This window comes from Notothenia rossii (assembly GCF_949606895.1).
Source record: "Notothenia rossii genome assembly, contig: scaffold_27, whole genome shotgun sequence".
Taxonomy (NCBI): domain Eukaryota; kingdom Metazoa; phylum Chordata; class Actinopteri; order Perciformes; family Nototheniidae; genus Notothenia; species Notothenia rossii.
In genome coordinates this window covers 1,724,259-1,739,043 of record NW_027639488.1, presented here as the reverse complement: position 1 = coordinate 1,739,043, position 14,785 = coordinate 1,724,259, and the positions used below count along the sequence as shown (strand labels likewise).

General features: G+C 46.1%; 1 protein-coding gene across 2 annotated transcripts; it reads left to right on the top strand.

Moving 5' to 3' along the window:
• The first annotated feature begins 2,364 nt into the window (after positions 1–2,364).
• LOC307027771 (uncharacterized protein) lies at positions 2,365–5,448 on the top strand. Of its 2 annotated transcripts, XM_079696091.1 has the most exons (5): positions 2,365–2,512; positions 2,882–3,270; positions 3,375–3,516; positions 3,622–3,694; positions 3,911–5,448. In XM_079696091.1, the coding sequence occupies exons 2-5, from the start codon at positions 2,892–2,894 to the stop codon at positions 4,811–4,813; spliced, it is 1,497 nt and encodes a 498-aa protein (XP_079552217.1). In that variant the 5' UTR covers positions 2,365–2,512; positions 2,882–2,891; the 3' UTR covers positions 4,814–5,448. The 2 variants fall into 2 exon arrangements, with proteins under 2 accessions (XP_079552217.1, XP_079552216.1); XM_079696090.1 differs by lacking the exon at positions 2,365–2,512 and having other exon boundaries at positions 2,530–3,270.
• The last annotated feature ends 9,337 nt before the right edge of the window (positions 5,449–14,785 follow it).

Sequence of the window (14,785 nt, the reverse complement as noted above, 5' to 3'; positions counted from 1 at the left end):
GAACAAATGAGACATGAAATAACATCTACAGATCAAGACGAAGCGAATAGAAGCAGTCCCAGCCTCGTAGCTGTGAACAGCTATGATCGCAGGAAAATGCTGTTACAAAGATTTCTCAGTATATCTCCGGGACATTTCCCTGGCTTTACCAACGTCACAATGGACAAACGAGACATGAAATAACATCAACAGATCAAGACGAAGCGAATGGAAGTACCCCCGGAGTCCTAGCATGTGTAAATCGAGACGAAAGATCTCTCTCTCCCCCGCCTGCTTGCGAGGGGGAGGGGCAGTTTACACACACACGCAGCTGCTGCATGCAGCAACGCACACACAGGGAGGAGATGGCAGAGAGAACGCACTCCCCTGAAAACTCCCCTTGAATTCCTCCAGACTCAGAAAATGTAAAAGTTCACTTTTTGGAGATCCATAGAAAAAGGGTGAAAATGAAAAAAAGTATGCCACAGCATGGATTCGAACACGCGACCAACCGCATCCAGGGGCGAGCGTTAACGCAGTGAGCCACTGGACCTGAGTACTCAAACATGCCTGCTTGTGCATCTTAGACACTCTGAATTCACTAAATGTACAACTTTTTCTCAATCAAAATGAACAAATGAGACATGAAATAACATCTACAGATCAAGACGAAGTGGTCCCAGCCTCGTAGCTGTGAACAGCTGTGATCGCAGGAAAATTCTGTTTCAAAGATTTCTCAGTAGCCTATATCTCCGGGACATTTCCCTGACTTTACCACCGTCACAATGGACAAACGAGACATGAAATAACATCAACAGATCAAGACGAAGCGAATGGAAGTACCCCCGGAGTCATAGCATGTGTAAATCGAGACGAAAGATCTCTCTCTCCCCCGCCTGCTTGCGAGGGGGAGGGGCAGTTTACACACACACGTAGCTGCTGCATGCAGCAACGCATACAGGGAGGAGATGGCAGAGAGAACGCACTCCCCTGAAAACTCCCCTTGAATTCCTCCAGACTCAGAAAATGTAAAAGTTCACTTTTTGGAGATCCATAGAAAAAGGGTGAAAATGATTTTTTTTTTGCCACAGCATGGATTCGAACACGCGACCAACCGCATCCAGGGGCGAGCGTTAACGCAGTGAGCCACTGGACCTGAGTACTCAAATATGCCTGCTTGTGCAGCTTAGACACTCTGAATTCACTAAATGTACAACTTTTTCTCCATCAAAATGAACAAATGAGACATGAAATAACATCTACAGATCAAGACGAAGCGAATGGAAGCGGTCCCAGCCTCGTAGCTGTGAACAGCTGTGATCGCAGGAAAATGCTGTGACAAAGATTTATCAGTATATCTCCGGGATATTTCCCTGGCTTTACCACCGTCACAATGGACAAACGAGACATGAAATAACATAAACAGATCAAGACGAAGCGAATGGAAGTACCCCCGGAGTCATAGCATGTGTAAATCGAGACGAAAGATCTCTCTCTCCCCCGCCTGCTTGCGAGGGGGAGGGGCAGTTTACACACACACGCAGCTGCTGCATGCAGCAACGCACACACAGGGAGGAGATGGCAGAGAGAACGCACTCCCCTGAAAACTCCCCTTGAATTCCTCCAGACTCAGAAAATGTAAAAGTTCACTTTTTGGAGATCCATAGAAAAAGGGTGAAAATGATTTTTTTTTTGCCACAGCATGGATTCGAACACGCGACCAACCGCATCCAGGGGCGAGCGTTAACGCAGTGAGCCACTGGACCTGAGTACTCAAACATGCCTGCTTGTGCAGCTTAGACACTCTGAATTCACTAAATGTACAACTTTTTCTCCATCAAAATGAACAAATGAGACATGAAATAACATCTACAGATCAAGACGAAGCGAATGGAAGCGGTCCCAGCCTCGTAGCTGTGAACAGCTGTGATCGCAGGAAAATGCTGTTACAAAGATTTATCAGTATATCTCCGGGATATTTCCCTGGCTTTACCACCGTCACAATGGACAAACGAGACATGAAATAACATAAACAGATCAAGACGAAGCGAATGGAAGTACCCCCGGAGTCATAGCATGTGTAAATCGAGACGAAAGATCTCTCTCTCCCCCGCCTGCTTGCGAGGGGGAGGGGCAGTTTACACACACACGCAGCTGCTGCATGCAGCAACGCACACACAGGGAGGAGATGGCAGAGAGAACGCACTCCCCTGAAAACTCCCCTTGAATTCCTCCAGACTCAGAAAATGTAAAAGTTCACTTTTTGGAGATCCATAGAAAAAGGGTGAAAATGATTTTTTTTTTGCCACAGCATGGATTCGAACACGCGACCAACCGCATCCAGGGGCGAGCGTTAACGCAGTGAGCCACTGGACCTGAGTAGGGGAGAGCGGGGTAATGTGGGACACCGGGTAATGTGAGACACCCGCTGTAACTAGGCAAAGAAACAAATTTGCGGTCATGTGACCATAATGTTTTCAACCCCTTCCCACCCCCCACTTGTCATGAAGGAGAAGTTGGTGCTGGTTCTGTGGTAAGTATTTTTTTTCACAAAAATGTGTTTGTTGCATGTAAAAGTAAATGTTCTTACTGCGAACGTAATCAACTGTAGTATCAAAGCAAATTGATTCAGGTTGAAAAACTTATATCATACATGTTGATGAACTTCCAACATATAAAACCATGTGATTGATGCTAGTTAAAGATTAGCCTGAATTGCCTAGAGATGTTGTTTTTTCTAAAATGGTGGCTGTGGGGTAAAGTGAGACAGATGCTGTGGGGTAAAGTGAGACGCTGACTCACTTTACCCCGACATGAAGCACAAGTTAAGTTTAGTCTTATATATATTTTAGTCTAATATTACAATACATATGTTTTAATTTTAATGTCATAAACATTGTAGAAAAGTCATCATGCCAAGACGATACATCAGGACGACATCTTGGGGCCAAACACCCCTCACAGAGATGGAGAGTGCAGCTGCAGAGGTCATGCAAGGAAAGAAGTCCTTAAGACAAGCAGGAAAGGAACGAAATATCGACAAGACAACCCTCCAAAGATTCATTAAGAAAATAGAGAAAGGGAGAGTTAAATCAGTAGCCTGGGGTGCAGTAGCTGAGGCAAAAAGAATACTGACAGATGAGATGGAGGAGGAGCTTGCCCAACATTTAAAACAACTGGCTGACCAGTTCCATGGCCTTGCTCCAGTTAAGTGCCGTGAACTGGCATTTGAATATGCAGACAAAAACCATATCCCTGTCCCTGCCAATTGGATGGAGAAACAATGTGCAGGTAGGCTAGGGTGCGCAAGAGATCACATGATTCTGTAGGTCAACTTAGGCCAACTGATCTTGCCACAAAGCTTATCTTATAATAACGAATTGTCCACTCTTTAGGAGTAGAGCGGTTTGGCAGCTTTCTAGCCCGTCGCCATCTCTCTGTCCGAACTCCGGAGGCAACATCCCTGGGAAGGGCTATAGCCTTCAATAAGACTACAGTGGGGGAGTTCTTTACAAATCTGGCTGTAGTGATGGACAGGTGACAGAATTAATTCTTTAGTTGCAAATGTTTTATGGAGGCTTTACCTGTAAGATTTGGTTTTGATTCTGATAAGGTTCTTCCCTTGCCTCTCTTCTTTAACAGACACACATTTCCTCCACACATGATTTACAATGTGGATGAAACAGGCGTCTTTACAGTACAAAAGCCACGGCAGGTAAGCTACTAGAGAGCAGCAGACTGATACTGAGTGGCTTGTGATAATGACCAGCTAGCTATTGGCAGAATGCTGAAACTAATGCTATTAGTAATATTGTGAGCCTGTGAACTAGAAAAAAATGAATGGACTGCAACAAAATAAAATGTACCTTTAGACCAATAGTAGCCTACTGATTGCACATGCCATTGATTCTAAACTTTCTACTTGATTCAGGTTGTGACAGAGAAAGGGAAAAAGCAAGTTGGTTCTATCACATCAGCTGAGAGAGGAGAACTGGTGACTGTGGTGTGTGCAGTGAATGCTGCTGGGAATGCCATACCTCCCATGTTTGTCTTCCCCAGAGTTAGGTTTAAGGACGACTTCATGATAGGAGCACCTCCAGGAGCCAAAGGTGCCTCCACCAGAACAGGATGGATGAACGAAGACACCTGGCCTGAGTTCCTCGATCACTTGATAAAGCACACTAAGTGCACTCCTGACCATCCCATGCTGCTAATCCTGGATAATCTGAGAGCTCACATCTCACTCAAGGCAGTGGAGAAAGCAAAGAGTAATGGTATTGTTCTGCTCACCCTCCCACCCCACACATCCCATCGCTTGCAGCCTCTCGACGTGACGGTGTATGGCCCGTTCAAGACCCTATACAGCCGAGCTCTTGATGGGTGGATGAGATCTAACCCTGGCAAAACAGTCTCCATCTATCAGATTGCAGGATTTGTGAACGAGGCCTTCTTGTCAGCAGTGACACACGCAATATCACCTCTGGCTTCAAGTCCACTGGGATCTTCCCATAATATAACAGAGATATTTTCCCTGAGGAGGCGTTTGCACCATCCATGGTGTCAGACCGGCCAAACCCTGAGCTGCGGCCTGCATCCACTGGTCCATCCACTTCAGATGATCCGGATGGTCCACGGCCTGCAGATTATCCACCCCCTGCAGATGAACCACCTGCTGCAGATGCTATTCCACTCGCTGATGCTATTCCATCCACTTTGCATGGTCCACATGGATGTGCCTCGCCAGCTGTCTCACGATCTGGATATGTGTCTCCTCAGGAAATCATACCACTTCCAAAATGTCCCCCCAGAGGACAAACAAAACGAAAGTGTGTGAAGACAGCCATCTTAACAGATACTCCAGAGAAGCAAATCATAGAACAGGCTTATGAAGAGAGACAAAAGAAACTTGCAGGGAAAAAGCAAAATAGCAAAGAAAAGGGAAAACCGAAAAAGAAGGCACCCAAGAAGAAAATCATAGATAGCAGCTCGGAGGAGAGTGATGACCCTGTCCCATTTGAGGATGATTTTGAGAGCTCTGAAGATGAGAGGAGTGACCCCGGAAACAAAGATCTGTCCGTGGGTGACTTCGTCCTCGTCAACTTTGCCACAAAACACCGAAGTATCCGTTATGTTGGCATGGTTGAGAAGGTTGAGGGGGACGAAATACTAACCCAATTCCTCAGAAAAACCCAGGGAAACAACAGAGAGTGGGAGAGACCCACGTTTGCTATGAAAGAAAAGGATGTGGCACATGTTCCTAAAGGTGATGTGGTGAAGAAGCTGCCTCAACCTAATAGGCCTGGAGGAACAACACGGAGAGAGCAACTCTTCACCTTTCCCTGTAACCTGCAGGGCTGGAATGTAGAGTAGGCCTTGTTTAAATATGCGGCTGATGTTCATATCATATCGTGTTCTAATCTAACTGGTTAAATGGTTAATTGAATGTTTATTAAAGCACTTTGAAATATATTATGTTGTATTTGACTTTGTTTGGAGTTACTTTGTTTAAAAAATGTGCTAAATTGACCAATCCCCATGATTATGTTGCGCATCCGACATTAGTTTTGGAATGTGTGGTTGTCAATCTATCTGTCAGGATTCTAACTGTTACAACATGTGTTGTTTTGGTAGTTTAAAAGTGGAAAAGGTAAGTGGTTCACTTTACCCCCTTGATTTCTCTAGTCTGTCTCAGTTCACCCCTTAGCTGGGGTAAAGTGAGACACAAGACCACTTTTTAAAAAACAATCATATTTTCACTGCCCTTTGTCCTGAAGACATTCTGATCATTTCCAGTGCTAGGAAACATCCTGAATTAATGGGAAATGTGTACATTTTACTGATATATCATTTTAGCTCGCCTACAGGAGAGCAAATGTAAAAAATGTCTCACATTACCCCGCTCTCCCCTACTCAAACATGCCTGCTTGTGCATCTTAGACACTCTGAATTCACTAAATGTACAACTTTTTCTCAATCAAAATGAACAAATGAGACATGAAATAACATCTACAGATCAAGACGAAGCGAATGGAAGCGGTCCCAGCCTCGTAGCTGTGAACAGCTGTGATCGCAGGAAAATGCTGTTATAAAGATTTATCAGTATATCTCCGGGATATTTCCCTGGCTTTACCACCGTCCAAATGGACAAACGAGACATGAAATAACATCAACAGATCAAGACAAAGCGAATGGAAATACCCCCGGAGTCATAGCATGTGTAAATCGAGACGAAAGATCTCTCTCTCCCCCGCCTGCTTGCGAGGGGGAGGGGCAGTTTACACACACACGCAGCTGCTGCATGCAGCAACGCACACACAGGGAGGAGATGGCAGAGAGAACGCACTCCCCTGAAAACTCCCCTTGAATTCCTCCAGACTCAGAAAATGTAAAAGTTCACTTTTTGGAGATCCATAGAAAAAGGGTGAAAATGAAAAAAAGTATGCCACAGCATGGATTCGAACACGAGACCAACCGCATCCAGGGGCGAGCGTTAACGCAGTGAGCCACTGGACCTGAGTACTCAAACATGCCTGCTTGTGCAGCTTAGACACTCTGAATTCACTAAATGTACAACTTTTTCTCCATCAAAATGAACAAATGAGACATGAAATAACATCTACAGATCCAGACGAAGCGAATGGAAGCGGTCCCAGCCTCGTAGCTGTGAACAGCTGTGATTGCAGGAAAATGCTGTTACAAAGATTTCTCAGTATATCTCCGGGACTTTTCCCTGGCTTTACCACCGTCACAATGGACAAACGAGACATGAAATAACATCAACAGATCAAGAAGAAGCGAATGGAAGTACCCCCGGAGTCATAGCATGTGTAAATCGAGACGAAAGATCTCTCTCTCCCCCGCATGCTTGCGAGGGGGGGGGGCAGTTTACACACACACGCAGCTGCTGCATGCAGCAACGCACACACAGGGAGGAGATGGCAGAGAGAACGCACTCCCCTGAAAACTCCCCTTGAATTCCTCCAGACTCAGAAAATGTAAAAGTTCACTTTTTGGAGATCCATAGAAAAAGGGTGAACATTAATTTTGTTTTGCCACAGCATGGATTCGAACACACGACCAACCGCATACAGGGGCGAGCGTTAACGCAGTGAGCCACTGGACCTGAGTACTCAAACATGCCTGCTTGTGCATCTTAGACACTCTGAATTCACTAAATGTACAACTTTTTCTCAATCAAAATGAACAAATGAGACATGAAATAACATCTACAGATCAAGACGAAGCGAATGGAAGCGGTCCCAGCCTCGTAGCTGTGAACAGCTGTGATTGCAGGAAAATGCTGTTACAAAGATTTCTCAGTATATCTCCGGGACTTTTCCCTGGCTTTACCACCGTTACAATGGACAAACGAGACATGAAATAACATCAACAGATCAAGACGAAGCGAATGGAAGTACCCCCGGAGTCATAGCATGTGTACATCGAGACGAAAGATCTCTCTCTCCCCCGCCTGCTTGCGAGGGGGAGGGGCAGTTTACACACACACGCAGCTGCTGCAGGCAGCAACGCACACACAGGGAGGAGATGGCAGAGAGAACGCACTCCCCTGAAAACTCCCCTTGAATTCCTCCAGACTCAGAAAATGTAAAAGTTCACTTTTTGGAGATCCATAGAAAAAGGGTGAAAATGAAAAAAAGTATGCCTCAGCATGGATTCGAACACGAGACCAACCGCATCCAGGGGCGAGCATTAACGCAGTGAGCCACTGGACCTGAGTACCAAACATGCCTGCTTGTGCATCTTAGACACTCTGAATTCACTAAATGTACAACTTTTTCTCAATCAAAATGAACAAATGAGACATGAAATAACATCTACAGATCAAAACGAAGCGAATGGAGGCAGTCCCAGCCTCGTAGCTGTGAACAGCTGTGATTGCGGGAAAATGCTGTTACAAAGATTTCTCAGTATATCTCCGGGACTTTTCACTGGCTTTACCACCGTCACAATGGACAAACGAGACATGAAATAACATCAACAGATCAAGACGAAGCGAATGAAAGTACCCCCGGAGTCATAGCATGTGTAAATCGAGACGACAGATCTCTCTCTCCCCCGCCTGCTTGCGAGGGGGAGGGGCAGTTTACACACACACGCAGCTGCTGCAGGCAGCAACGCACACACAGGGAGGAGATGGCAGAGAGAACGCACTCCCCTGAAAACTCCCCTTGAATTCCTCCAGACTCAGAAAATGTAAAAGTTCACTTTTTGGAGATCCATAGAAAAAGGGTGAAAATGAAAAAAAGTATGCCACAGCATGGATTCGAACACGCGACCAACCGCATCCAGGGGCGAGCGTTAACGCAGTGAGCCACTGGACCTGAGTACTCAAACATGCCTGCTTGTGCAGCTTAGACACTCTGAATTCACTAAATGTACAACTTTTTCTCCATCAAAATGAACAAATGAGACATGAAATAACATCTACAGATCAAGACGAAGCGAATGGAAGCGGTCCCAGCCTCGTAGCTGTGAACAGCTGTGATCGCAGGAAAATGCTGTTATAAAGATTTATCAGTATATCTCCGGGATATTTCCCTGGCTTTACCAGCGTCCAAATGGACAAACGAGACATGAAATAACATCAACAGATCAAGACGAAGCGAATGGAAGTACCCCCGGAGTCATAGCATGTGTAAATCGAGACGAAAGATCTCTCTCTCCCCCGCCTGCTTGTGAGGGGGAGGGGCAGTTTACACACACACGCAGCTGCTGCATGCAGCAACGCACACACAGGGAGGAGATGGCAGAGAGAACGCACTCCCCTGAAAACTCCCCTTGAATTCCTCCAGACTCAGAAAATGTAAAAGTTCACTTTTTGGAGATCCATAGAAAAAGGGTGAAAATGAAAAAAAGTATGCCACAGCATGGATTCGAACACGCGACCAACCGCATCCAGGGGCGAGCGTTAATCCAGTGAGCCACTGGACCTGAGTACTCAAACATGCCTGCTTGTGCACCTTAGACACTCTTAATTCACTAAATGTACAACTTTTTCTCCATCAAAATGAACAAATGAGACATGAAATAACATCTACAGATCAATACGAAGCGAATAGAAGCGGTCCCAGCCTCGTAGCTGTGATCGCAGGAAAATGCTGTTACAAAGATTTCTCAGTATATCTCCGGGACATTTCCCTGGCTTTACCACCGTCACAATGGACAAACGAGACATGAAATAACATCAACAGATCAAGACGAAGCGAATGGAAGTACCCCCGGAGTCATAGCATGTGTAAATCGAGACGAAAGATCTCTCTCTCCCCCGCCTGCTTGCGAGGGGGAGGGGCAGTTTACACACACACGCAGCTGCTGCATGCAGCAACGCACACACAGGGAGGAGATGGCAGAGAGAACGCACTCCCCTGAAAACTCCCCTTGAATTCCTCCAGACTCAGAAAATGTAAAAGTTCACTTTTTGGAGATCCATAGAAAAAGGGTGAAAATGAAAAAAAGTATGCCACAGCATGGATTTGAACACGCGACCAACCGCATCCAGGGGCGAGCGTTAACGCAGTGAGCCACTGGACCTGAGTACTCAAACATGCCTGCTTGTGCATCTTAGACACTCTGAATTCACTAAATGTACAACTTTTTCTAAATCAAAATGAACAAATGAGACATGAAATAACATCTACAGATCAAGACGAAGCGAATGGAAGCGGTCCCAGCCTCGTAGCTGTGAACAGCTGTGATTGCAGGAAAATGCTGTTCCAAAGATTTCTCAGTATATCTCCGGGACTTTTCCCTGGCTTTACCACCGTCACAATGGACAAACGAGACATGAAATAACATCAACAGATCAAGACGAAGCGAATGGAAGTACCCCCGGAGTCATAGCATGTGTAAATCGAGACGACAGATCTCTCTCTCCCCCGCCTGCTTGCGAGGGGGAGGGGCAGTTTACACACACACGCAGCTGCTGCATGCAGCAACGCACACACAGGGAGGAGATGGCAGAGAGAACGCACTCCCCTGAAAACTCCCCTTGAAATCCTCCAGACTCAGAAAATGTAAAAGTTCACTTTTTGGAGATCCATAGAAAATGGGTGAAAATGAAAAAAAGTATGCCACAGCATGCATTCAAACACGCGACCAACGGCATCCAGGGGCGAGCGTTAACGCAGTGAGCCACTGGACCTGAGTACTCAAACATGCCTACTTGTGCAGCTTAGACACTCTGAATTCACTAAATGTACAACTTTCTCTCCATCAAAATGAACAAATGAGACATGCAATAACATCTACAGATCAAGACGAAGTGAATGGAAGCGGTCCCAGCCTCGTAGCTGTGAACAGCTGTGATCGCAGGAAAATGCTGTTCCAAAGATTTCTCAGTATATCTCCGGGACTTTTCCCTGGCTTTACCACCGTCACAATGGACAAACGAGACATGAAATAACATCAACAGATCAAGACGAAGCGAATGGAAGTACCCCCGGAGTCATAGCATGTGTAAATCGAGACGACAGATCTCTCTCTCCCCCGCCTGCTTGCGAGGGGGAGGGGCAGTTTACACACACACGCGGCTGCTGCATGCAGCAACGCACACACAGTGAGGAGATGGCAGAGAGAACGCACTCCCCTGAAAACTCCCCTTGAATTCCTCATGACTCAGAAAATGTAAAAGTTCACTTTTTGGAGATCCATAGAAAAAGGGTGAAAATGAAAAAAAGTATGCCACAGCATGGATTTGAACACGCGACCAACCGCATCCAGGGGCGAGCGTTAACGCATTGAGCCACTGGACCTGAGTACTCAAACATGCCTACTTGTGCAGCTTAGACACTCTGAATTCACTAAATGTACAACTTTTTCTCCATCAAAATGAACAAATTATACATGAAATAACATCTACAGATCAAGACGAAGCGAATGGAAGCGGTCCCAGCCTCGTAGCTGTGAACAGCTGTGATCGCAGGAAAATGCTGTTTCAAAGATTTCTCAGTATATCTCCGGGACATTTCCCTGGCTTTACCACCGTCACAATGGACAAACGAGACATGAAATAACATCAACAGATCAAGACGAAGCGAATGGAAGTACCCCCGGAGTCATAGCATGTGTAAATCGAGACGAAAGATCTCTCTATCCCCCGCCTGCTTGCGAGGGGGAGGGGCAGTTTACACACACACGCAGCTGCTGCATGCAGCAACGCACACACAGGGAGGAGATGGCAGAGAGAACGCACTCCCCTGAAAACTCCCCTTGAATTCCTCCAGACTCAGAAAATGTAAAAGTTCACTTTTTGGAGATCAATAGAAAAAGGGTGAAAATGATTTTTTTTTTGCCACAGCATGGATTCGAACACGCGACCATCCGCATCAAGGGGAGAGCGTTAACGCAGTGAGCCACTGGACCTGAGTACTCAAACATGCCTACTTGTGCAGCTTAGACACTCTAAATTCACTAAATGTACAACTTTCTCTCCATCAAAATGAACAAATGAGACATGAAATAACATCTACAGATCAAGACGAAGTGAATGGAAGCGGTCCCAGCCTCGTAGCTGTGAACAGCTGTGATCGCAGGAAAATGCTGTTCCCAAGATTTCTCAGTATATCTCCGGGACTTTTCCCTGGCTTTACCACCGTCACAATGGACAAACGAGACATGAAATAACATCAACAGATCAAGACGAAGCGAATGGAAGTACCCCCGGAGTCATAGCATGTGTAAATCGAGACGACAGATCTCTCTCTCCCCCGCCTGCTTGCGAGGGGGAGGGGCAGTTTACACACACACGCAGCTGCTGCATGCAGCAACGCACACACAGTGAGGAGATGGCAGAGAGAACGCACTCCCCTGAAAACTCCCCTTGAATTCCTCCAGACTCAGAAAATGTAAAAGTTCACTTTTTGGAGATCCATAGAAAAAGGGTGAAAATGAAAAAAAGTATGCCACAGCATGGATTCGAACACGCGACCAACCGCATCCAGGGGCGAGCGTTAACGCAGTGAGCCACTGGACCTGAGTACTCTAACATGCCTGCTTGTGCAGCTTAGACACTCTGAATTCACTAAATGTACAACTTTTTCTCCATCAAAATGAACAAATGAGACATGAAATAACATCTACAGATCAAGACGAAGCGAATAGAAGCGGTCCCAGCCTCGTAGCTGTGATCGCAGGAAAATGCTGTTACAAAGATTTCTCAGTATATCTCCGGGACTTTTCCCTGGCTTTACCACCGTCACAATGGACAAACGAGACATGAAATAACATCAACAGATCAAGACGAAGCGAATGGAAGTACCCCCGGAGTCATAGCATGTGTAAATCGAGACGACAGATCTCTCTCTCCCCCGCCTGCTTGCGAGGGGGAGGGGCAGTTTACACACACACGCAGCTGCTGCATGCAGCAACGCACACACAGTGAGGAGATGGCAGAGAGAACGCACTCCCCTGAAAACTCCCCTTGAATTCCTCCAGACTCAGAAAATGTAAAAGTTCACTTTTTGGAGATCCATAGAAAAAGGTTGAAAATGAAAAAAAGTATGCCACAGCATGGATTCGAACACGCGACCAACCGCATCCAGGGGCGAGCGTTAACGCAGTGAGCCACTGGACCTGAGTACTCTAACATGCCTGCTTGTGCAGCTTAGACACTCTGAATTCACTAAATGTACAACTTTTTCTCCATCAAAATGAACAAATGAGACATGAAATAACATTTACAGATCAAGACGAAGCGAATAGAAGCGGTCCCAGCCTCGTAGCTGTGATCGCAGGAAAATGCTGTTACAAAGATTTCTCAGTATATCTCCGGGACTTTTCCCTGGCTTTACCACCGTCACAATGGACAAACGAGACATGAAATAACATCAACAGATCAAGACGAAGCGAATGGAAGTACCCCCGGAGTCATAGCATGTGTAAATCGAGATGAAAGATCTCTCTCTCCCCCGCCTGCTTGCGAGGGGGAGGGGCAGTTTACACACACACGCAGCTGCTGCATGCAGCAACGCACACACAGGGAGGAGATGGCAGAGAGAACGCACTCCCCTGAAAACTCCCCTTGAATTCCTCCAGACTCAGAAAATGTAAAAGTTCACTTTTTGGAGATCCATAGAAAAAGGGTGAAAATGAAAAAAAGTATGCCACAGCATGGATTCGAACACGCGACCAACCGCATCCAGTGGCGAGCGTTAACGCAGTGAGCCACTGGACCTGAGTACTCAAACATGCCTGCTTGTTCATCTTAGACACTCTGAATTCACTAAATGTACAACTTTTTCTCAATCAAAATGAACAAATGAGACATGAAATAACATCTACAGATCAAGACGAAGCGAATAGAAGCGGTCCCAGCCTCGTAGCTGTGATCGCAGGAAAATGCTGTTACAAAGATTTCTCAGTATATCTCCGGGACATTTCCCTGGCTTTACCACCGTCACAATGGACAAACGAGACATGAAATAACATCAACAGATCAAGACGAAGCGAATGGAAGTACCCCCGGAGTCATAGCATGTGTAAATCGAGACGAAAGATCTCTCTCTCCCCCGCCTGCTTGCGAGGGGGAGGGGCAGTTTACACACACACGCAGCTGCTGCATGCAGCAACGCACACACAGGGAGGAGATGGCAGAGAGAACGCACTCCCCTGAAAACTCCCCTTGAATTCCTCATGACTCAGAAAATGTAAAAGTTCACTTTTTGGAGATCCATAGAAAAAGGGTGAAAATGAAAAAAAGTATGCCACAGCATGGATTCGAACACGCGACCAACCGCATCCAGTGGCGAGCGTTAACGCAGTGAGCCACTGGACCTGAGTACTCAAACATGCCTGCTTGTTCATCTTAGACACTCTGAATTCACTAAATGTACAACTTTTTCTCAATCAAAATGAACAAATGAGACATGAAATAACATCTACAGATCAAGACGAAGCGAATAGAAGCGGTCCCAGCCTCGTAGCTGTGATCGCAGGAAAATGCTGTTACAAAGATTTCTCAGTATATCTCCGGGACATTTCCCTGGCTTTACCACCGTCACAATGGACAAACGAGACATGAAATAACATCAACAGATCAAGACGAAGCGAATGGAAGTACCCCCGGAGTCATAGCATGTGTAAATCGAGACGAAAGATCTCTCTCTCCCCCGCCTGCTTGCGAGGGGGAGGGGCAGTTTACACACACACGCAGCTGCTGCATGCAGCAACGCACACACAGGGAGGAGATGGCAGAGAGAACGCACTCCCCTGAAAACTCCCCTTGAATTCCTCATGACTCAGAAAATGTAAAAGTTCACTTTTTGGAGATCCATAGAAAAAGGGTGAAAATGAAAAAAAGTATGCCACAGCATGGATTCGAACACGCGACCAACCGCATCCAGTGGCGAGCGTTAACGCAGTGAGCCACTGGACCTGAGTACTCAAACATGCCTGCTTGTTCATCTTAGACACTCTGAATTCACTAAATGTACAACTTTTTCTCAATCAAAATGAACAAATGAGACATGAAATAACATCTACAGATCAAGACGAAGCGAATAGAAGCGGTCCCAGCCTCGTAGCTTTGATCGCAGGAAAATGCTGTTACAAAGATTTCTCAGTATATCTCCGGGACATTTCCCTGGCTTTACCACCGTCACAATGGACAAACGAGACATGAAATAACATCAACAGATCAAGACGAAGCGAATGGAAGTACCCCCGGAGTCATAGCATGTGTAAATCGAGACGAAAGATCTCTCTCTCCCCCGCCTGCTTGCGAGGGGGAGGGGCAGTTTACACACACACGCAGCTGCTGCATGCAGCAACGCACACACAGGGAGGAGAT

What these genes read in the sequence shown, in the direction of transcription:
- LOC307027771 (XM_079696091.1), top strand. Translation starts at nt 2,892, where the DNA reads ATGCCAAGACGATACATCAGGACGACATCTTGGGGCCAAACACCCCTC. An exon ending in CTGGCTGTAGTGATGGACAG is followed by an intron (nt 3,517 to 3,621) that starts GTGACAGAATTA and finishes CTTCTTTAACAG; the next exon opens with ACACACATTTCCTCCACACA. An exon ending in CAGTACAAAAGCCACGGCAG is followed by an intron (nt 3,695 to 3,910) that starts GTAAGCTACTAG and finishes TACTTGATTCAG; the next exon opens with GTTGTGACAGAGAAAGGGAA.